The sequence below is a fragment of the Ochotona curzoniae genome, unplaced genomic scaffold (assembly GCF_017591425.1).
Source record: "Ochotona curzoniae isolate NIBS_2020 unplaced genomic scaffold, NIBS_Ocur_1.0 patch175, whole genome shotgun sequence".
NCBI lineage: Eukaryota > Metazoa > Chordata > Mammalia > Lagomorpha > Ochotonidae > Ochotona > Ochotona curzoniae.
Window position 1 is genome coordinate 833,750 of NW_024466723.1, and position 20,935 is coordinate 854,684.

Consider the following 20,935-nt stretch of genomic DNA (forward strand, 5'->3'; position numbering starts at 1 on the left):
TAGGCCCACTCCCAGCCCTGGATCTTGGCGCTTGCCAGGGCATGCTACAATCCAGCCTACATGATTTGCACCCAATCCCAAGTGCTATCCTAGCGTAGGTGGCTTGCCACTCACCCTGGCTGTCTCATATGCCAGTGGGTGCAGTAGCTTAGCCTAGCCTGGCTAGCCCAGACCTAGTCTACGTGCACACTGAAGGATGTTGCATCCCTGCCCCAAGTCTCAGCTCTCATACTCACCTGTGGAAGTAGTGAAATTCCCCTACTAGGCCCACTCCCAGCTGCTGGTCTTGCCTTTGCCAGCATATGCTGTGGCCCTGTCTGGCATGGCCTGGCCCCAGTCTGAGCATTTACTGTCAGGTGATACAGCTTAGCTCAGACCAGCCCATACCCATTCTGAGCTCTCACTGGCAGGTGCTGCTGGCTAACCCAGCTGAGCCACCTTGTTAGAAGATTCATACTTCTTCTTGGGAGCCTTGGTGTTTTGCCTACCTCATTTTGTTGAACTTTAGTTTTGCTTAATCTTCAAACTTAGAATACAACTGTGGTTCCAGCAATGACCTTTCCCTCTTCTTTCCTTTCCTGACTGTTCATAGTTCTAGCTCTTGATTAACAAAGCTTTTCTAAGTAGGGATAGCACTGGGAGCTCCTTTTAGCATCTACTTTAAAATTGGTTCTTTCATACTGTAGTGAAATTGGCCTTGCCTGAAGAGGGACTACTTGGAGACGAGAAGGAGGAAATTGTCCACATTGCTGAGGAAGAAGTTGGGGAAGAGGAGGAAGAAGATGAGCTCCAAGATGAAGTTCAGAGTCAATCCTCTGCTTCTTCAGAGGATTACATCATCATCCTGCCGGAGTGTTTTGACACCAGCCGCCCGCTGGGGGACTCCATGTACAGCTCTGCACTGTCCCAGCCAGGCCTCGAGCGCGGGGCTGAAGGCGAGGCTGGGGTCGAGGGTGGAAAGACACTCCCTGAGGAGGAGAACCAGCCACAGGAGCATCCCATCACTGACATCCTCGTGACCTCACAGACTCTGGAAACAGTGCCCCTGATCCCAGAGGTGGTGGGGTTGCCACCACCACTGCCCAGGTAACATCCAGACCCATTCAGCTGTGATGAAGTAAAGAGTGAGGGAACCAGTTCAGTCTCAAAACTATGTTTTCAGCAGCTTGGGAAGGTGCTGTTTCCCTTGGTGCACTCTGAATTTAGGGGGGAAATTTCTACTTTCTAGTATTTGTATTTATAGATTCTGAAGTTAAAGAAATACTTATTTTAGTCAACCTTAATTCTAGACTCTGCTTACTTTTGAGCCAGTTTTAAAACATCCTTGGACCCTTCTCCTGATGATTCATAGGTGTAAAGACAGCTCAATTCAAAGATTAACCCAAACATTAGAAAGTTAATTATAATTAATTATAATTAGAAAGTTAACTCCTTTATGGAAAAAATACATTACAAAATCAGATTCAAGCTGTTTTCAGTTCTGTGCTGGGTCTGTCTGAATCAGTGCTCTCCAGAAAATGATTTAAACTTCTCCCTTCATCAGCAACGCTTGACCTGGAGAGGGGGAACCACTAGGCAGAAGCCAGTATTTGTAGTTTGACTGTGGTTGAGGGGGAAGGGCACATGGGACACAGCGTTCTGATTGTTCCTGGGCCGTGAGACAGGTGAAGCCTCTGTGGAAGTTGACACTGCTCTGCTATACTTCCTTGTTTCTCCACTGTGGCTGCAGACTCCTTTTTAACTCACTCTAAATTTGTGTCTTTCTCCAAGGAGCACCGCCTGTGTACAGCATCATGGTTGCCTAGGAGTAGATTCACCAGTTACCATCCCAGCAGCCTCTCCTGCCCCTGAGGAGATCCAAGGAGGTAAGGAGCAGCCTCAGCCTCATTTCCTTTCCCTGCTGCTTTCTAACGGAACCCAGGTATAAACAGCCTGCTCATTTTTGCAGTTCTTGGCAGCTGGTAGAAACCTTCCTTTTCACTCTCCCTGCATTCTTCCCTCAAACTCGTATTTCTGTTCTACAATTAAATATTTATGAAATGAGCCCTCCTAGAGCTAGGCATTGTGCTATAATGGAAAGAGCACAGGTTTGGGGCTGGAGCACCCAGGTGGTCCCAGCTCTGGCTCCTCTTTTCCGGTCTGACCTTGCAGCAGCAGTTCAGCCAGTGTATGATACCCGTGGGTTTGTTTTCTTATCTGCAAAATCAAGATAGTAGCATTGTGAAGTTGTGTGTAGACCCTCAAGTCACTTCTAATGATTCCCTACAACACTGCACCTGAAGGACAGTGAGCTCGGGTTATTGAGTTATCTTTTTTGAGTCAGTAAACAGTTCTGGATGGTTTTTCCCCTTATCACTTCAACACCCACAGAGCTTGCATATGCTTTTTAAAAAGTTGAAAGTGCTTCAAACCTGTGATCTGGTTCCCACCTGCCTCTGGCAGCCCCACTGTGAGTTAGGAAGCAGTAGACGCTTGTGGATTCTGCATCTAACCAACAGCTCTTTTGCTTTTAGAGCCCAGAGGCTCATCAGGACTTGTAAACGGCAGACAGAAGAGCTATGACCACTCAAGGTAACGACCTTGTGCAGTCTCTTCTTCTGACGCGGGTGGAAACTGCAGAGCTGCTTCTGCTTCAGAGAGCCTCTTGAAGCATGTGCCCATCTCAGCAGGGAAGAGCCCTTGTTTCCTGCTAGGTGTTTTTTTGTTTGTTTTTTTCTCCACCTTAAAAGCTTTGGAGCAACAATGAACACAAGGTCCCGGCTGATGTTTAAAAGCATTCACATTCCAGACAAGAAAGGAGTACCCTGTGATTCACCTCGCCTTAGTACCAGGCCAAAAGCATGCAGGCCAAGCCCAGTGTGGGTCCTAGACACACCTGTCTTCCTGCTCCCAGTCACCTCAGCAGTGTCCTCACATTGCCTTTGCAAGGTCTTTTCTCTGAGGTGTGAGGTGAGCAGACAGACAGTCGGTACCCTAGAATGCCACAGTATCCCGGCTTCCAGCCAGCACTGAGATGGGCATGCGCACCAGAACAGTGGCTTACCGCAGTACTGCATTCTCTGCACTAGTGGAACTGGGCTGTACATCAAACCAAGATTTGTAGCTGTGAAAATGAGGTGAAACAATTGTGTTGTCTTTTACATGGATTTTTTTTTTTTTTTAATTCTTGAAGGAAATATTTTCTTCTCAAGGACTAGAAGCCAGATTATCTTGTAAGAAGATAATGGTTTGCATTTTGTTCAGGTGATAATGTGGATTTCCTCTGTAGGCACCAGCACGGGAGCAGCATTGCTGGAGGACTGGTGAAGGGGGCTCTGTCGGTTGCTGCTTCTGCCTACAAGGCCCTGTTTGCTGGGCCTCCCGTCACTGCCCAGGTCAGTATGTACTCCATTTTATGGAGCCTCATCTCCAAGTCACCAGTGAAATAGATGGCATCTCTCTGGGTTGTAAAGTAACATGGCATTGTGGAAAGAGCCAGAACTTAAGATTTAGTCTCGGATTAGAACACAGCTCCTCCACATTCTAACTGTATGACTTTAGACAAGTTATTGAAGGAATGAGAGGAGGACCTAAAATATAGAGACGGGAACAATCTCCAGGTGCTGGCTCTGCAAGATGATGTGAAAGATAACTCCTGTTGGGAAGCTAGCGAGGTAAATAGGTATTCACAGTACAGGCAGGATTTTAAAGAACTGATTAATACAATCAGATTTGTTTTTTAGCAAGATCTCTGTCACAGTGTGGAGGCTGGTGGGGCTGGTAAAGAAATTCTTAGGAGGGTGCTCATTTGACTCAGCAGTTTAAATGCCACCTGGGACACCTGCATCCGCTATCAAGTCCCAGACCTACTTGCAATTTCAGTTTCCTCCTGAGGCTCCCCTGGGAGCTAGGAGCTGGGAGGCGGGTGACATCCTGAGTCATTGGGTCTCTGCCAGTTACGTGGCTGGAGTCCCTGGCTAACGTCCATCCTACTTGTTTTAGGCATTTGGAAAGTGAACAAGCAGATCAGGATAATCTCTCTTTTTTTTTTTTAAAGATTTATTTTTATTACAAAGTCAGATATACAGAGAGGAGTAGAGACAGAGAGGAAGATCATCTGTCCGATGATTCACTCCCCAAAGTGACCGCAACAGCCGGTACTGCGCCGATCCGAAGCCAGGATCCAGGAACTTCTTCCGGGTATCCCACACGGGTGCAGGGTCCCAAGGCTTTGGGCCGTCCTCGACTGCTTCTCCCAGGCCACAAGCAGGGAGCTGGATGGGAAGTAGAGCTCCCGGGATTAGAACGGCACCCATATGGGACCCTGGCGCATTCAAGGCGAGAACCTTAACCATTACACTATGACTCCGGGCCCTCTTTGACTCTTTAACTTTCAAACAGAATAGATTTTTTTATGATTTGATAAAGTAGAAGAAAAAGGTAGACAAGTTAATAGAAATGGCAGTACTTGAAGGATAAACCTCAAGTTTCTGGCCCACGCAGTCAGTACTAGCATTTATTAAGAGTATGTGGGGCCCGGCATGATAGCCTAGTGGCTAAAGTCCTTGTCTTGCGCATGCCTAGATCCCATATGGGCACTGGTTTGTGTCCTGGCTGCCCCACTTCCTATCCAACTCCGTGTTTGTGGCCTGGAAAAAGCAGCTAAGGACGGCCCAAAGCCTTGGGACCCAGCACCTGCGTGTGAGATTCAGAAAAAGCTCTTGGGCCCAAGCACAGCTGCGCAAGTGGTTAAGGTCCTCGCCTTGCACAACCGGGATCGCATATGGGCGCCGGTTCTATCCCGGCAGCCCCGCTTCCCTTCCAGCTCCCTGCCTGTGGCCTGGGAAAGCAGTGGAGGACAGCCCAAAGCTTTGGGACCCTGCACCCGCGTGGGAGACCCGGAAGAGGCTCCTGGCTTCGGATCAGCATAGCATTGGCCGTTGTGGTCACTTGGGGAGTGAATCATCAGACGGAAGATCTTCCTCTCTGTATCTCCTCTCTGTATATCCGTCTTTCCAATTAAAAAATAATAAAAATAAATCTTAAAAAAAAAGAAAAAGCTCTTGGCTCCTGGCTTCAGGTTGGCTCAACTCAAGCTATTACGGCTACTTGGGGAATGAACCAGCGGATGGAAGATCTTTCTGTATTTCCTTCTCTCTGTAAATCTGCCTTTCCAATAAAAAATGAATTTAAAAAAAATTCTTTAAAAAACAGAGTATCTGCAGATAGAAGGATATATTTTAGTGAGGAAAGACAATGAGTTCAATTTTAGATAATGTTGAGTTTGGGGCATGTCCAGTAAAGGTGTTAAGAATGCAGTGGATCTTTAAAAAAAAAAAATCTTTGAAAATGCTTAAATTTTAGGCGGGGAGGGTTTGGAGAGGAGTGGGGGGAATCCCTGTACCTATAAAACTGTGTCACATAGTGCAATGTAATTAATTTTTAAAAAAAGTCTTCTTAATACATCCTAAAGAAAAGAAAATGCTTGAATTTTTTTAAAAATTTGCAACAAAGTAAAGTTTTTAAATTCCATTTTCTCTGACGTTTTTGAAGCATAGCATCTGTATCACAGGGGAGACATTTCATCTTGTGATCAAAGTTTGAATGGCTCCGTGCTAGTTACAGCAAGCAACCACATGATTGATTCAGGTTGTCCACGCAAAAGGGATGGCCAGAAGCAGCCACTGAGAAGGAAGGAGGGCTGCAAAAACTTAGAGGAAAGCGTCTTAGGCAGAGACTCCACCCACATCACAGCTGGAGTTTTGTTGTTGCCGTTGTTTGTTTGTTTTTTAATGGGATGGGGGCTGGCATTATGGTAAAGCAGGTCAGTCTGCTGCTAGTGCCTGCATCCCGTATGGGCGCCAGTTCATATCCTGGCTGCTCCATTTCCCATCCAGCTGATGCCCTGGGAAAACAGTAGAGAGTGCCTCAAGTGTTTGAGCCCCTGCACCCACAGGAGAGATCCAGAAGAAGCTGCTGGCACCAGCTTCAAATCAGCTTAGCTCTGACCGTTGTGGCCACATGGGGAGTGTCGGTGGATGGAAGATCCTGCTCTCTTGTTTCTTTTTCTCTGTAAAGTGTATCTTTCAAATAAAATTTTAAAGAAGGGCGAGGGGGTAGTTAAGAGGATTTAGGAAGATGATGTGTCCGCCACAGGGCTTGGCCCAGAAAGGGTAGTAAGTAGATGTTAACTTCTCCTTGCCTGGACCATTTCTGTGTTACAGGGAGAAAACCAAAAGGTTAATAAGACTACTCAGGATAGTTTGTGACCAGTTTTATGCCTGACTCTTTTTGAGTTTCGTACAGAATAAAAGCAAATTTAGACCAGAAAGACTCAAAAAAGACAGTAAAACTTTGATTTTAAACTAAGATTGATTTATTTGAAAGGCAGAGTTACATAGAGAGGGAGAGGGAGACTGCTGGTTCACTCCCGGAAGGACTTGGGCAGTCTTCTGCCATCCCAGGCTCGTTGGCAGGGAGCTGTGTCAGAAACGGAGCAGCCATGGGGGGTGGCAGTGTTGCAGATTGTGGCTCAGCCTGCTGCACCACAGTTCAAGCCACCAAATAATAAAAATGTACACGATAAAGACCTCCGGAAAATGTGCTTTTCTTGTCTCCACACAGCCAATCGTTTCTGAAGATCAGACTGCAGCCCTGATGGCCCATCTCTTTGAAATGGGATTCTGTGACCGGCAGCTGAACCTCAGGCTGTTGAAGAAACACAATTACAATATCCTGCAGGTTGTGACAGAACTCCTTCAGGTCAACAACAATGACTGGTACAGCCACCGCTACTGAGGACTGACCTTGCATTAAATGACTTTCTGCTGCTCATGGACCATCTTCCTTCTGTCACTGGGGATGTGGGTAGAAGCCTTGCTTGTTTCTGAATCTGGTGAATCTAAACAAGACCCATTGTTAAATTATCAGGACAAAACCTGTTACAGTATTTTTTGGAGTAAATCAAATACCAGAACTTAAATTTTTGCTTTAGACATTGAATGAATAGTAGAAAGAGTTTTTAAATTGATTTGCATAAAACTCCTCCAATTTAGCGCATTGGACAGTATCACTTCTGTAGAACCCATTTTTCCCTCTGCTTGTACTGAAGTTAGTGTGCTTTCTTTGATTAATGTGGGTATTTTATATGGAAGCATCTGGTGTCAGTTTTCAAATTAACCTTAAAAGTTTGAGTCTTTTTCTCACAAGTTCTGTCACCTACCTGTAGCCTCCTAGTTACATGCCATTGAGATGACAGCCAGCGCATGACACAATATCTCTAGCCTTCCTTTCTCAGGAGGGAAGTTGTTTTCTGCAAGACCTAGACATTGGCACCGTTGTCGTCTGAACTACGGTGCATCTGAGGGTACCACCTGCCATGGCTGAGAGGAGGGGAACGCGTGCTAATGAGTTAGCCCACCAGCACCCGTGGAGCAGTGTCTCTTAGAGCAATTTTACATACATGTTTATTTAAGGAAAACTTTTTAAGTAGGTAGTCATGAAATATTTTGCTAATCCTATAGAGAAGAGGGGGAAAAATGTTACTTAAAGGGAAAGTAAATTTTAACAGTTACCTTTTTTGCTTCATGTCAGAGCAAATCCTATTTTACAGTACATTGGGGAAGGGAAGGGCAAGCAGGCTCCTGCCACAACCTCCACAAGCGTGAGGAGTAAGCAAGTGAGCATGCGAGGCACAGGGCAGGCCCATGGCTTCTGGAGTGTTCCAGATCCGTTCCGAAGAGCCCAGCCCCGGAGAGCCTGGAGCAGGAATGGGGGGCTGGGAGTTTTGCGAAGTCTGGATGAAGGTCAACTTCCTGAAACAGTTCAGCGCAAGTGGGAAAGGGCTGGCTGCTTAGGGCCCAGGTGTAGATGGAGTCTTGGGCTCAGGTGAAGGAAAAGGTTAATGCCGCTAGAAATGGTATTCATGAACGTGACTTCCAGAAGAGTCTGAACCCCAGCGCAAAGAAGGGAGAGTTGAAATAGTATTATTGACCACGGTTGGTATTGATGACAAATGGTGATTTTAATAAACCATTAGCCCTACGATGTTCATTTATGTTGTGATTCTTGGCTGCTACTTAATAAACCAGAATTCTTCGGATTTATAATGTAAGCCAACCAGGCTGTGTGTGCATAATTTAGACCGTTTTATATCGGGTTTCTCGGGGAGAGAAGGGCAGGATGTGTGTCATTGGGTCCACTTCGGGCGGGGCCTGTCTTGACCAGTGCGGGTCCAGGAGGGCTCGTGGTCTCAGGCGGCCACTGCCCCATTGTGCCTGTACATAACCAGTTAAAGAGTGTTGGAAAATGTTTGAAACTCCTACCTGGGCTGCTTGCTCCTTTGGGGAAACCGGCCACAGCCGGGGTCGAGGGGCGGGCCCGCAGGGGGAAGGGGCGGAGCGTCCCGAGGCCCCCGTCAAAGCTTGCGGTGAGGACGCGGCTCCAGCTCCTGCGATTTAGCTGATTCAGCCCGCAGTGGTTTCCGCCGCTGCCATCTGCCGGGTAAGGCTCTCCCCAACCCTTTTCGCCTTCATTTCCGGAGACGAACCCGGAGACGTTCCAGCTTCCTTGCTCGACGCACAAGTGTGCGCGGGATTCAGGCTTGCCTAACGGTCCTCTGGGTGTCTGGCGGGACTAGGAATGCCCTCAGTGTCGCCCCCACCTTTTCCCTATCATCCACCCTGTCGGACCCATGGCTGAGCTCCCGAGCAAGGGGAAGCAGCTCGGCCATCTGGAGAGACCCTGGCTCCCGGCTTTGCTCCAGTGCGGACGGACGTTCGCCCTCCTGTCCCAAACTCTGCAGATCCTCACCTGGAAGAAATCCGGATCGCGCTGCTGAAGCAGGTGAGGCTTCCGGGTTACAGCGGAGGAGCTGAGTGCTCCTCACCCTGCCCAACCAGTTCTGCCACCAGTCTGGAGTCCAGTTTTAGCTTGTCTCTTCCCTAGTGAAGACAGTTCCCCTTCCCCCAGGCCTGCTTTCTGTCTGCCTGGGAAAATGAGGTGCTTTCTCCCGGACTACCTTTAAGAACGGACATGGCCACACCTGGGACTTTGAGCCTCCTGTCTCCTTATTTGAGGAAATCCTGTCTTCTTATTAAGCCAGCAGCCACCCAGGCCCTTGCACACCAAGTAGAGGGCACCCTAACGGCAGCTTTTCCAGCCCCTCACCCTCCCAACCTTATCCAACTTCCAAGAGATATAGTTCAGCAACTTTGGGAGGAGTCCCTTAAAGTGAAATAACTTATGCTGTTCTGCTGTTGACCCTTTTGTAGGCGGATTGAGCTGAAACGCACTGAGTCCCACCAAGACTTGAGATTGCTTAACTCGTTGAACTCCTTGCCAATCTTGAGAACTCTAAAGCCAAGGTTACTTCTGGTGTCAGTGCTACCTTTGGTCTTTCTCTTTGCAGAAAGTTCCCCCTGAGCCATGGGCGAGGTGTTCTCCCAGCCAGGCTTTCAGCAGGAGGATGAGAAGAAGTTGCTCCTACACCCCGACACAGCCGTGGGTGTCAAGGCTGCCAGCTACTCCAGCACTGCTAGCAGCAAGTCATCTTGTCCTTGTGTGCCTCGTGAAGGCGCTGCTGCTGTGGGTTTTGTGACTTGTCCTACCTGCCAAGGGCATGGGGAGATCCCCCAAGGTGAGTGAGTGGTCCAGTGTTCTGGAAATGAACTGTGATCCACACACACAAAAGCGCTCTGCCAGCTACTGCGGGACATATCTCTGAGTTTCTTTGAATGGGGTTGGAGCGTCTAGCTCTGGGCTTCCCAGCCTCGGGTTGGTCGGGGAAGAGCTAGCCATCCCTCTCTTCTCCTGCCCTACCTATACAAGATCTTCAAAGAGTTTCTAGGGGTGTGTTTGGCACAAAGGTTAATACCCTACTTAGAATGCCTGCATTCCGTGTCAGAATGCCTGGGTTCAAATCCCAACTCCAGGTCCAGCCTCTTGCCAGCACACATCCTGGGAGGCAGCAGGCGATGGCTCAAGCACTTAGTTTCCATGTGACCTGGACTGAGGTCCAGGCTGAAGCCTGCCCCAGCCCTGCTACTGTGGGCATTTGAGCACCGAACAGTAAATGGCATCTCTGTCTCTCTTCCTTTCAAACAGATAAATAAAAAAAGTTTGTAGAAAACATGTACTATAAAGGAACTGTGTGGATTTCAAAATTGAGTCCACATAAACCTGTCTTGCACTTCTATTTTTGCCCCTGCATTTCTGAAATACCCTCGTTGTCCGCAGTGGTGTGGGGAAGTAGGGGCTCCAGCCACTGCCTGAACCACACTGTGCATTCAAGAAGTTACAGATTACTTCTCCAAAGAAGCAGCATTACCTGGTGACTTTCAGAGTCTTCACACTGGCTCATGAAAAATCTCACTTCCACCCAAGTGGTTGGGCATCCTCCAGGAGGCACTTTGGTGCTGCCCATTCTGCTGTGTGGCAGAGGGCTGACACTGCTGCCTGGGCTGGAGGGGCTTTGGGGCAGGCTGGTACAGGAAGCATGTGGCATGGCTACTTCCTGACCCTCCCACTGACCCATCTTCTCTCAACAGAGCTGGAGAAGCAGCTGGTGGCCCTCATCCCTTACGGGGACCAGCGGCTAAAGCCCAGGCACACGTAAGCTCCTCTTCCTCCCCCAGCTCTATGGGCCATCGACCTTGGGGACTACTCCACTGGTGGGTCTCCCCCAGCTCACACATAGTAGTTCCCTGTTTCTACAGATTTTCCTAGGAAATCCTGCAGGGGGTGCTATAACAGATATCCACTTTCCCTTGATTTGATCATATACAGTGTGTGCATGTATGGGAACATCACGGTGCTCTCCTTGAATACAGTTACGTGTCAGTCAGAAGTCAGATAACACTTGAGAGAGGTGTCAGTAGCACTGGATACAGCAGATGTCCCCTGAGGATCACTTGATGTCCTTACCGGAACTTTACTACTCCCTGGTACATAACTCCCTCTCCAAGGAAACCTCTTGGCTCTAAGAGGTGGAGAGCAAGTGACCCTGACTCTTGTTGGTTGGACAAAATGATCTTCGTAAGGGCTTCCTTGCTGTGGCACTTTGGACCTGCTTGATCTCTTCTCAGGAGAGAAAATGCAGAACTCTGATAGTTCATGTGGACTTATTTCTTCTGATGACAATAGCTCACATTCACCAAGATTTTGCTATGTGCTAGGATCTATGGTTAATGTATTTTCACATTACGGCTCATAGGAGAATTCTGTGAGGCAGGGACAGTTAGCCTCATTTTATGGACAAGGAAATTGAGGCGTAGGGAGGCTGAGCAGGCTGCTCAGCATGATAAAGTCGGTGGGAACAGAGCTGGGAATGAGGCCAGGCTGCCTGTTGCTTAGTCTTGTCTTCCTACTTGCTCTGGGACATGTCTGGGGGAGTGAAGTGTGGGTTTGTTGAGTGTGTGTGTGCGGGGGCCACCCTGTGTCTGGAGAGCAGTGTTGGGACCACCTCTGCAAGGCCCCGAGAGTTCTGAGCTCACTCCTCGGCCCCGGTCTCGCTTTGCCACAGGAAGCTCTCCGTGTTCCTGGCGGTGCTCATCTGCCTGCTAATTACCTCCTGCATCATCTTCTTCCTCTTCCCTCGATCCATCTCTGTGCAGCCTGCAGGCCTCAACTCCTCCACGGTGGCTGTGGACAAGGCTGACATCCACCTCAACATCACGGTGGGTGGGTGCCCTCGGCTCCGAGTCCCTGCCCCAACCTCCCAGGGACACAGCTCCCCTATAATCTTCACCTGGTGTTGCAGCTCAGCCTGTAGCACTGTATCACTAGAAGGTGTTGAAAGGAACAAAAGAGATGGGTTGGGACTGTGTGCAGTGAGGGGTCAGAAGCAGGACCAGAAAAATAAATGCCAGGGTGGGTGGGAATAACAGTGCTCAAGGCTAGCGAATGGAGAGAAGCCTCGCAGGGTTGAGTGGGATTCTCAGCCAGCTTAACCTCTGAGCGGTGACCTCTCACCCATGTAAACCTCTCTGAGAGGCTCCTAGTTCTGATTTGTGTGCAAATAAGGCCTGTGAAGGTAGAATAGGGGGTCAGGCTTGAAAGCCAAGCTCTATAGCTGCTTTTCTCTTCGACGAGTAGGCAGTCTTAAAGCCTCCTTTTCCTCATCTTCCTCCCCAGAATATTTTAAACATCTCCAATAGCAACTACTACCCCATCACCGTGACCCAGCTGACCACGGAGGTTCTGCACCTGTCCCTTGTGGTAGGTCAGGTATCCAATAGCCTCCTCCTGCACATCGGCCCTTTGGCCAGTGAACAGGTAACTCCCCTTCCCCTTGGCCCACTCTGCTCACAGGTGCATGGATGTGTGTGGTGGGAAGTGGGCAGCCAAAGGGGGAACTAACCATGTGCCCATTTGGTTGACAGATGTTTTATGCAGTAGCCAGCAGGATCTGGGATGAAAACACTTAGTGAGTACCGAGTACCCCTTGATCTCTTCTTCCCCAGCCTCCTGCCTTTCTTTGAAGTTGTTCATACCTGCCAGGTTGCCTGAGTGCTCACACAGTAAACTGTAGCCACAGCTTAGCCCATTCCCTCATGGTCAAGGCTGCCCTGTGTGAGGGCTCAGCCTCTTGGACGTACATTGGACTGAAAACCAGGCTGTAATGTGGTTAATCGTTACCAAGGTGACCTTGGGCGCTTCTGTCTGAATGGCTGAGGAAGATGAGCATTTTCTTTGCTGTTGAAGGAGGCTCCAGCAGGCAGGAGCTGGAGTGCCTGGCAGCCTGTTCCCCTTAGGGGGTGAGGAAAGGGGTGGAATGGTGTTTTCAGGGCTCCTGCTGGAAGGGAAGGAAGGGATCTAGAAGACAAGGAAACCGATACCTGCCCTCTCCCCTGAAAGGCTGTTCCCTGTGAAGGATGGTCCCAGTGTTCTCACTCTCTTACTCTGTCCCTCAGCAAAATCTGTACCTGGCTGAAAATCAAAGTGCACCACGTGCTTTTGCATGTCCAGTAAGTAGACTTGGAATGTGTGCATCCCCTCTTGTCCTTCCTGCCTCCCTCTCACCCCGGCTCCACTTCTAGCCAAGCTGACTCCAGGCACTGTGGTTACCTCTTGTGGGGAAGAGCAAGTCTGGCCCTGTGTCAGTCTACCTGGGCCCCAGGCTGTCTGGCAGCTGCAGGAACACGGGGGAGATGGCCCATGCAAGGACTTAGCAGGGTGGGGAGCAGACAGGAGGGCAGGGAGAGGTCCCCAGGAGCTGACCTCCTCCACATAGCCAAGCAGGGCGGGTGCTCTCCTCTTCCTCCCACACATACCAACAAGACCTGCTTCCTCCCCAGGGGCACCCTGACCTATTCCTACCTGCGCCACTCCGAACAGCTGGTCTTCCAGAGCTATGAGTACGTGGACTGCCGGGGAAACAGCACGGCATCCCACCCAGGTCCCCACCCTCTGTGAGCTGTCTGTGGTCCCTGTGCTCCAGACCCCTCCATGCAGGCCTGGTTGATGTCTACCAGAACTCCACGCTGCCCACAGCAGGAGACTGGAGACTGCCAGCCAGAAGCCTCCTGCAACCTCCGGGTACCACTTTCACTGTTTCAGATCCCCCAGATTCCATCCATGACTGTGTTGGATCCTGCTCCCTCTCAGCCTTGACCTGGCATTGTAGTCTTGAGCTGCCTGCAAGGCCCCAGATCCATGCCTGCCCTTTCTGTGCTCAGTCCCTTGGTTGCCAGGCTCCCTTGGGGCTGGCCCTCCTCCTGCCTGAACATGGACAAGACTGCAGGTTTTCTGCCTTTTAAAAGATGAACCCTTATCAAGTTCCCCCACCCAGGTGATAGCAGTGACTTGGGACAGCCAGCAGCTTTGATGGGATAGTCAAAGCACTCCTGGCTTGATCATTTGGCAAGGTGATGATGCCAGCCTGCTTTTCTCTGGCCACTTGTCCTCTGCCCATCTGGTAGGAAGACCCATCAAAGCCCTCTGTTGTTTCTGATTAATGCTGTCCCTGGTTTCTAGGAAGACAGGGCTATTCTCCAGTGTTAGCATCTCTTTTGTGAAACAGTTTTACCAAAGCAGCAGGGAATGGAAGGAAGACACCTGCCACCCGCTGAACCAAGCAGGAAAGACAGAGCCAACACCAGAATCATTTTTAAAAGTCCTGATGTGGCAGAGGAAGGCTCCTAAGCCTGCAACTCTGAGCCTCCATGAGAAGACAGGGCCAAGTCAGATGGCTGGCTCTGCTGCTGTCTTCCAAAAAGAGTCTCCAACAGACGGAGCTGTCCGTGTCTCAGCAAAGCTTGCAGACCCTGTAAGTGTGGAGCAGCACATCCCCAAGATGGGGCCAGGCCCTCTCTTCCCTATCACCCGAGATAAGCCCCAGATTCCAACCAGCCTCCTAGTGGAGGGGTATGTATTCTTGAGCCCAGCAGGAATGGCATTGGCTCACTGGAGATGGCTCGGTTCTTCTCAAACAGGTAGAGAGACAGTAGATGTCTTGTGGGAGAACTAATGGAGAAGCAAGGTGAATGGAGAGAGGGTGAAGGGCTGACAGAAGCTGGTAACTAGCTGGCTAGGGGACCGAGGGCAAACAGGTGGTGCTGGCTGGAGCTGCTGTGTGCATAGGTTGGAAAATGCAAAAGATTGATATTGTTCAATAAACTTATACTGACAAGGGCTGTGTTTTAATGGACTTGTTTATTTTTAGATTTATTTAGGTGAGAGGCAGAGAGCAACAGAATTCCCTCTTGTGCTGCTTTATTCTCCAAACCCCCGCAGCAGCCTGGGCTGGGGTGGGCTGAGCTGAAGCTGCAAGGTCTCTCATGGAGGAGGCAGGAGCCCAGCCCACCTGAGCCATCGCGGCTGCCTCTCAGCGTCTGCATTCCCAGGGACTGAAACCAACATCCCGTATGCCAGTGGCTCTGCTTCTCATGCTGGTCATGGTGAAGCGCCTGGGAAGGCGGCGGATGATGGCCTGGAGTACCTGGGCCCCCGCTGCCCATGTGGGAGACCAGGATGCAGTTCCTGACTCCTAACTTCAACCTGACCTAGATCCAGCTGTTAGGGCCTTTCGAGGAATGAAAGAGCAGGTGGAAAATCTCTCTCCCTCTTACTCTGGCACTCTGCCTTTCAAATCTTTTTTTTGTTTTTCAAAACATTTTTATTAAGATTTTTAATTTTTATTGGAAAGGCAGATTCACAGAGAGACACAGACCCTCTGTCTGCTGGTTCTCCCTAAGTGGCCGCAACAAAAGGAGCTGAGCCGATCTGAAGCCAGGAACCAGTAGCCTTTTCTGCGTCTCCCACACAGGTGCAGGGTCCCAAGGCTTTGGGCCATCCCAAGCCACAAGCAGGGAGCTGGATGGGAAAGAGGGTTGCTGGGATTAGAACTGGCACCATATGGGTTCTCAGCATGTGCAAGGTAAGGACTTCAGCTGCTAGGCTACTGTGCTGGACCCTGGTCACGGTTTTCAAATGACAATTCTTTGTTCTGGGTCTGCTCAGAGTCCTAGTGAGCTGAGGTTCAGCTCAGAGCCATCTGCAATATTGGGACATTAGTGCCACTGTTGTGCCCAGATTTTGAGATCCCCATAAATCACCAGGAGTCTGAAGTCGATCCAAGAGCCTGCGTTCTTGGTTGAGAACAGGCAGCTGGCAGACCAGCCGGCCAGCCAGGACCAACACCCCTTACCGGAGGGTGGCCCCAAACAGCACATTCATAGGGTTTTTATAGGGGCAGTCCACAATAGCCTGCAAGGTGAGGGGAAATACCACACATTCCCTACCTGTCTCGGCTGGACAGCCCATGCCTCCAGCAACTAAGGTAAGCACCCACTTAATTACTTGGAGCCACCTGTGAGATAACCAGACTTAGGTGGGCCTTGATTCATAAGAATTGGGGCCCATCAGTGCTAAAGGTCACATAGGCCGTTTAGCCTGCAAGCTCACACAGTTTCTTAGTAGCAATGAGCCATGAGCAAATGGTTGGGATTTTGATACTGAGGTTCTTCACCACCGCTCCGTGGCCAGGCTGACCAGCTGCTCACTGTATCATCCCGGTCTTTGAGAAATGTTTTTCCACACACAGATGCACAGTAATTCTAACAGAGGGATTTTCATTCCTCGCCCCTACCACCAGGGTAGAAATAACAGTAGTGAAAACTATTCCTAAATCTGGAAAGTGGTAAACGCTTACTGAACGTAGTGATACTATGTTCTCAAGTCCTTTTCCTGGGTGGCCCTGACCAAAGCTTGCTGTCTCCCTCCTTTTGTCATTGGGTGCCTCTGACGTCTCTCCTACCTTCAATATCTGCTCTGCACTCTCCCAGCTCTCTCCCAAGGGGCTCCTGGGAAGTGACGCCCATCTGACTGTAACTGAGACGCCTTATAGCCACCTTTCTCAGGACCGGGGAAGCAAGAACTTGCCAGGACTATCACTTCCTAAAACCCACTCCCCTTTCCACCTTGGGCTGGGGAGGTACCTGGGTATACAGAGCTTCTTGGTTCTCTCCACTGGATGGAAATGCAGAGTCCCAGGCAGGGAGAGGCTTGAGGACCTGGGATGGAAAGCCGCCTCCCCTTCCCAGGGCCGGGAGTCCTGCACCCAAGGCTGCAGCCTTCTTTGCTCTGAACTCCAGCCGAGTACCCCCTGTGGACCAGAACTGCACTGAGCCGGAAGGTTTAATGCAAATCCTTCTCCCCAGGGCTGTGTTGTCCAGGTGCACGGGCTCAGGGTCAGCCATTAACCTGAAGCCACCGCTTGACCTGTCCCTGCTGAATGAGGGCCAGTAGCAGGAAATGCAGGTGTGGAAGGTCACGACAAAGTCCTCGCCTTGGCTGTTCTAGCAAGCGTGGAATTGCCTTCCACGTTCACCTCGCATCCTCTTCGCCCTGCTGCCTTTCCCTCATCTGCCCCAGCCCCTTCCACAGCTGAACGGCCTTTTGATTCTTCCCAAGAAGAAACGACAGTTTATTCCCAACTAGTCTTCCAGACTGGATGGCTTTCAGAGTAGAGCCATTGCTGGGAAGCAGGCAGGTACGGCCAGCCGTTTGTCTGCCTTTTGGTGATGGCTCGTGGGGTCTCTGAGGCCATTTCCGGATCACCACTGCTGTGTGTAATTGATTGACTGAGAAGGGAGAGAGAGAGAAAAAGGAAATAAAACGAGGTGGTTAGCGATTTTAGGCCCTGCTGGTTTCCAGACATTGTGTGAAACCCTTGTGGTGAGAGGAACCAGAAGGAAATGAGCAGCCGAGCCCCATCCTAGACGTGCCAGCACCACGGTTTCACAGCCTTTGTGTCCTTCAGAGCTTGCAGCTCTGCTACATGCTGGTGAAGATTCACTGCCCCAGCCCTGTGTGGTGGCACAGTGAGTTAGCCTGCCACTTGATGACACGCACACAAGGGTTCAGGACCCAGCTGCTCTCCTTACCCAGCTCCCTGCCGGTATGCCTGCAAAAGCAGTGGATGATGGACCAAGTGCTTGCACCCTGCCACCCACATGGGACATCCTGATGGAGTCCCAGGCTCCCAGCTGCAGTAGCAATTTATAGAGTGAACCAGTGAATAGAAGAGTGACCTGCCTGTCTGTCATTCTGCCTTTCAACTCATAAAGAAATTTACAAACAGGTGCACTCCCTGCTGACAGCCTAGGATAAGCCAGCCTGTGCTATGTGCTTCTGATGCCATCTCCTTTCATTGCCGGACTCAGCCTCATGACACCTCTGTGGAGGAGGTGTGACTGGTCCATTTTACAGAGGTAGCAGCTGAGGGTTAAAATCCCTCTCTCATGGGTGATGTGGCTTCCTGTCTTCCCTTCTGCCTAGTCCAGCTGCCCGTACCTGCACTCAGGGTGACCCTTTGTTTTGCCTCTTTAAGAACTTGTCTTTCTAAATCCATTTCCAGCCCCTCCAATTTATACTCAGCATACAGTGACAGGCCGTATCCTGGCAGAATCAACTCTAGTCACCGCACCGCCCCCATCCCTGCTTCCTGACTCTTGCTAAGGAAAGATTCCCACCTCCCCCCTACACACACACACACACACACACACACATGCTCATCTCTGTCTTCCAGACTTGCTCTCGGGCTCACCGTGAGTCGAGAATACTCGTTGTACTTGGGAGGCCTACACTGGCATGGGTTTAGGAGACCTGATAACAAAACAAAACACCGGTAACTCACACAACAGTTTTTAGGATAAGAACTCAGTAGGGCTGCACTCCTAGCCATACGTAGGTCTGTGGGCCAGGAGGTGGGGCTGGCACATACTTGGCGCAGGGCACAGACAAGCTTGGCAAAGGGAGTGGCCACCAAGGCAATAAAGGCCAAGGACACAGAAAAGAGATCTGGCCTGGTGATCAAGATGCTACTTAAAACACCTATGTCCTGTGTTAGTGTGCCTGGGTTCCCGGGCCAACTTTTGTGATTCCTCCTGCTGATGCACACCCTGGGAAGCAGCTGAGATGGCCTGAGTAGTTGGTCCCTGTCACCCATGTTACTCAAACTCTCCATTGCATTTCCAGCTCCTGCCTGGCCCAGCCTCCACTACTGCAAGCATTTGGGGGACTGAATTAGATGAGGATTCAGCCTGTCTATTTGCTTGCAAATATATATATATATTTTTAAAAAAGCAGTTTTAAAGAGAGGCTGATGATTGCTGAGAAGGGTCCTAGAAGGAGGGTGGCAGATCCTGGAGCACAGAACGAAGCAGTATGCTATCTACCACCTCCCCAAGGGCAGGGAGTGGTTTCCAGACCAGCCCTATACCTCTCCCTCCATCCGCTGGTGTCCAGCAGTGGGACTGACCTCCAGCCTGATGGGTCCCTGCAGCAGCAAGCTGGGCGCCTGGCCTCTGGGCATCCTTCTGGAGGTTAGGCTTGAGGGTGCACTGAGCCAGAGGGTCTTGGGTGCTTTGCTGCACTGGCTGTGGCGCTGGCTGGGGTGGTGGCTGTGACTGTGATGGTGCCATTGGTGAGAGTGACTGTGCTGGTGGTGGCTGTGGCTTCTTTGACTCCTGATGGGGCTCGCGCTTTTTCTCAGGCTGACGTTCCAGCTCTTGCAGTTTCTTCAGTTCCTAGCAAGAAGCCCCATGTAAATGGTGCCCTCCACCCTCCCTTCCCACCAGCTACCTGCTGCCAGAGAAAGTTCAGGCAGTGAAGCAAGCAACTAGGCAGGGGCAGGTGAGGCAGAACCTGGGACCCAAACTGTCAACCATATCCTTTCCAGAGAATGGCTCCCTGGCTGGGCGATGCCCTGGCACTCTCTGGGCATTTGTCTCCTGGCATGGAGATTGGCCATCCAGGGAAGTTTTCAGTACCAGTAAACATGAGCTCTATGGAAATATTTTGGAACAGTCTCCTCCAGGGACCAGCATTGGGGAACAGAAAAAAAATCTGTGCCCATGTGCGATACCAATGCTTGCAGGTGAAGGATTAGCTTGCTGTGTCACTTAATTTGTCTCCACAACCCAGCTGTATTTTTTGAAAGGTAGAGTTCTAGGGGAAAAAAAGAGAGAGAGAGAGAGAGAGAAATCTTCCATCCCCTGACTCACACCCAAATGGCTGCAATTACCAGGACTCGAAGTAGTCTGAAGCCAGGAGCCAGGAGCTTCTTCCAGGCCTCCCACTTGCATATCACTGCCATTCATGTGGGAGAAGTGGATTGAGTGTCCTGGTTGCTATGAACTTTGGGGAAGTAAATCAGCTGATGGAAGTTCTCTGTCTGTATGTCTGGTTCTCTTTCTGTCTTTCAAGTAAAAATGAGGATAAATGCTTAAAATGTTTTATACAAGAAAAGGAAGCCTTGTAGGCTTAGTATAATCCTAGCCTAATAAACAGCAAACTGAGTCAAGTGAAGCCCACACTCATGAGCTCATCTCCTACGAAATCTTTTTTTCCCATTCTTTCCCTGTCCCCTCGACGGGCCTGACCCCTCTCACGCACCTGTTCTTGGTGCTGCTGCTTTTGCTGCTGCTGCTGCTCTTGCTGGGTCAGCAACCACCTCTTTCGGTCCAAAGCCATCTGTCGACGCCGGGCCTCCCAGTGGTAGGCACTACCCATGATGGTGGAATGGTGGAAGGCCCTGGGCACGCAGTGGGGGCAGGAGAGCCCAGTAAGCTGCCACTGCCCCCATTGCCTCTGTCACCTCGCATCCCATCCCCAGTGCCTGTAACCAGAACCACCTCACAATGTGGCTGCTGTTAGGGCAACTGGACAGGCCCCTGCCTTGTTGGGGGAAACAGGTGTTCTTCCCCAAGCTCCTCAGGAATGCCTGGAACTCTCCCCCAGAGTCCTGAACTGGCAGAAGACACCTTCCTATGTCAGCTTTGCATTTCATGGTACGTAAGAATGGCTCCACAGTACAGCCTGTCCACCCTCCTCACTGGCTCCTTTGTCTCCTCTTCAGGGGCTTCGGGGAACAGCATCTGGCCCTTTGGCAATCCTCCCTCTCTTTCTGTCCTCCATCTCTCCTCTCTGTCTCCCCCATCAATGTCTCTGATGAATCAAGAGGACAGAAAAGGGCCTGGCACGATGACTCAGTGGCTAAATCTTCACCTCGCATGTGCCGGAATCTCATATAGGCACCTCTGTCATGACTGCTCTACTTCCCATCCAGCTTCCTGTTTGTGACTTGGGAAAACAGAAGATGGCACAAAGCCATGGGACCCTGCACCTGTGTGGGAGACCCAGAAGACACTCCTGGCTCCTGGCTTTAGATCAGTTTGACGCTTGGGCCATTTGGGGAGTGAACCAGCAGGTAGAAGATCTTTCTCTCTGTTTCTCCTTCTCTGTAAATCTGCCTTTCCAATAAAAAATAAGTAAATCACTTTTTGATGTGCATTTTTAAAAATTTTGAATTATATAGTACAATTCCAAAGGGTCTTGGATTCCTCCCTCGCCAAATTCCCATCCCCAATTGACTTTCCCCATATGATTACAATAGTATAGTTCTTCATAAGCAGTCATAAGTCCAAAAATCTGTCATTTAAGTGTAAACTTACAA

General features: G+C 50.2%; 3 protein-coding genes across 4 annotated transcripts in view; 2 read left to right on the forward strand and 1 right to left on the reverse strand.

The window, feature by feature from the left end:
- Positions 1-8,092, forward strand: part of LOC121166597 (next to BRCA1 gene 1 protein-like) — a 28,092-nt gene extending 20,000 nt beyond the window's left edge. The window contains exons 17-21 of one of the 2 annotated variants that reach the window (XM_040995824.1): positions 687-1,086; positions 1,771-1,865; positions 2,514-2,571; positions 3,269-3,374; positions 6,604-8,092. In XM_040995824.1, coding sequence (XP_040851758.1) covers positions 687-1,086; positions 1,771-1,865; positions 2,514-2,571; positions 3,269-3,374; positions 6,604-6,777 — 833 coding nt within the window. In that variant the 3' untranslated portion in view covers positions 6,778-8,092. The remainder of the gene's footprint in view (positions 1-686; positions 1,087-1,770; positions 1,866-2,513; positions 2,572-3,268; positions 3,375-6,603) is intronic. The other variant, XM_040995825.1, reaches the window with a different exon arrangement.
- A 243-nt stretch (positions 8,093-8,335) lies between these two features.
- Positions 8,336-14,591, forward strand: LOC121166599 (transmembrane protein 106A-like). Its single transcript, XM_040995826.1, has 8 exons — positions 8,336-8,823; positions 9,252-9,616; positions 10,527-10,590; positions 11,501-11,654; positions 12,112-12,252; positions 12,360-12,403; positions 12,891-12,944; positions 13,275-14,591. The coding sequence occupies exons 2-8, from the start codon at positions 9,406-9,408 to the stop codon at positions 13,390-13,392; spliced, it is 786 nt and encodes a 261-aa protein (XP_040851760.1). The 5' UTR covers positions 8,336-8,823; positions 9,252-9,405; the 3' UTR covers positions 13,393-14,591.
- Positions 14,592-16,101: 1,510 nt separating this feature from the next.
- On the reverse strand, positions 16,102-19,992 carry LOC121166559 (coiled-coil domain-containing protein 200-like). Its single transcript, XM_040995750.1, has 4 exons — positions 19,876-19,992; positions 18,779-19,007; positions 18,026-18,084; positions 16,102-16,107 (listed from the first exon to the last, which is right to left on the reverse strand). Exons 1-4 carry the CDS (start codon positions 19,990-19,992, stop codon positions 16,102-16,104), a joined length of 411 nt encoding a protein of 136 aa, XP_040851684.1.
- Positions 19,993-20,935: the final 943 nt, after the last annotated feature.

Bases quoted from the DNA above. Each gene is read 5' to 3' on its own strand.
- LOC121166559 (XM_040995750.1), bottom strand. From the start codon at position 19,992: ATGGGTAGTGCCTACCACTGGGAGGCCCGGCGTCGACAGATGGCTTTG. The intron at 19,008-19,875 runs GTGCGTGAGAGG...GCTTCTTGCTAG, and splicing joins AGCAGCAGCACCAAGAACAG to GAACTGAAGAAACTGCAAGA. The intron at 18,085-18,778 runs GCGCCCAGCTTG...TTTTGTTATCAG, and splicing joins GAAGGATGCCCAGAGGCCAG to GTCTCCTAAACCCATGCCAG.
- LOC121166599 (XM_040995826.1), top strand. From the start codon at position 9,406: ATGGGCGAGGTGTTCTCCCAGCCAGGCTTTCAGCAGGAGGATGAGAAG. The intron at 9,617-10,526 runs GTGAGTGAGTGG...TTCTCTCAACAG, and splicing joins GCATGGGGAGATCCCCCAAG to AGCTGGAGAAGCAGCTGGTG. The intron at 12,945-13,274 runs GTAAGTAGACTT...CTTCCTCCCCAG, and splicing joins CACGTGCTTTTGCATGTCCA to GGGCACCCTGACCTATTCCT.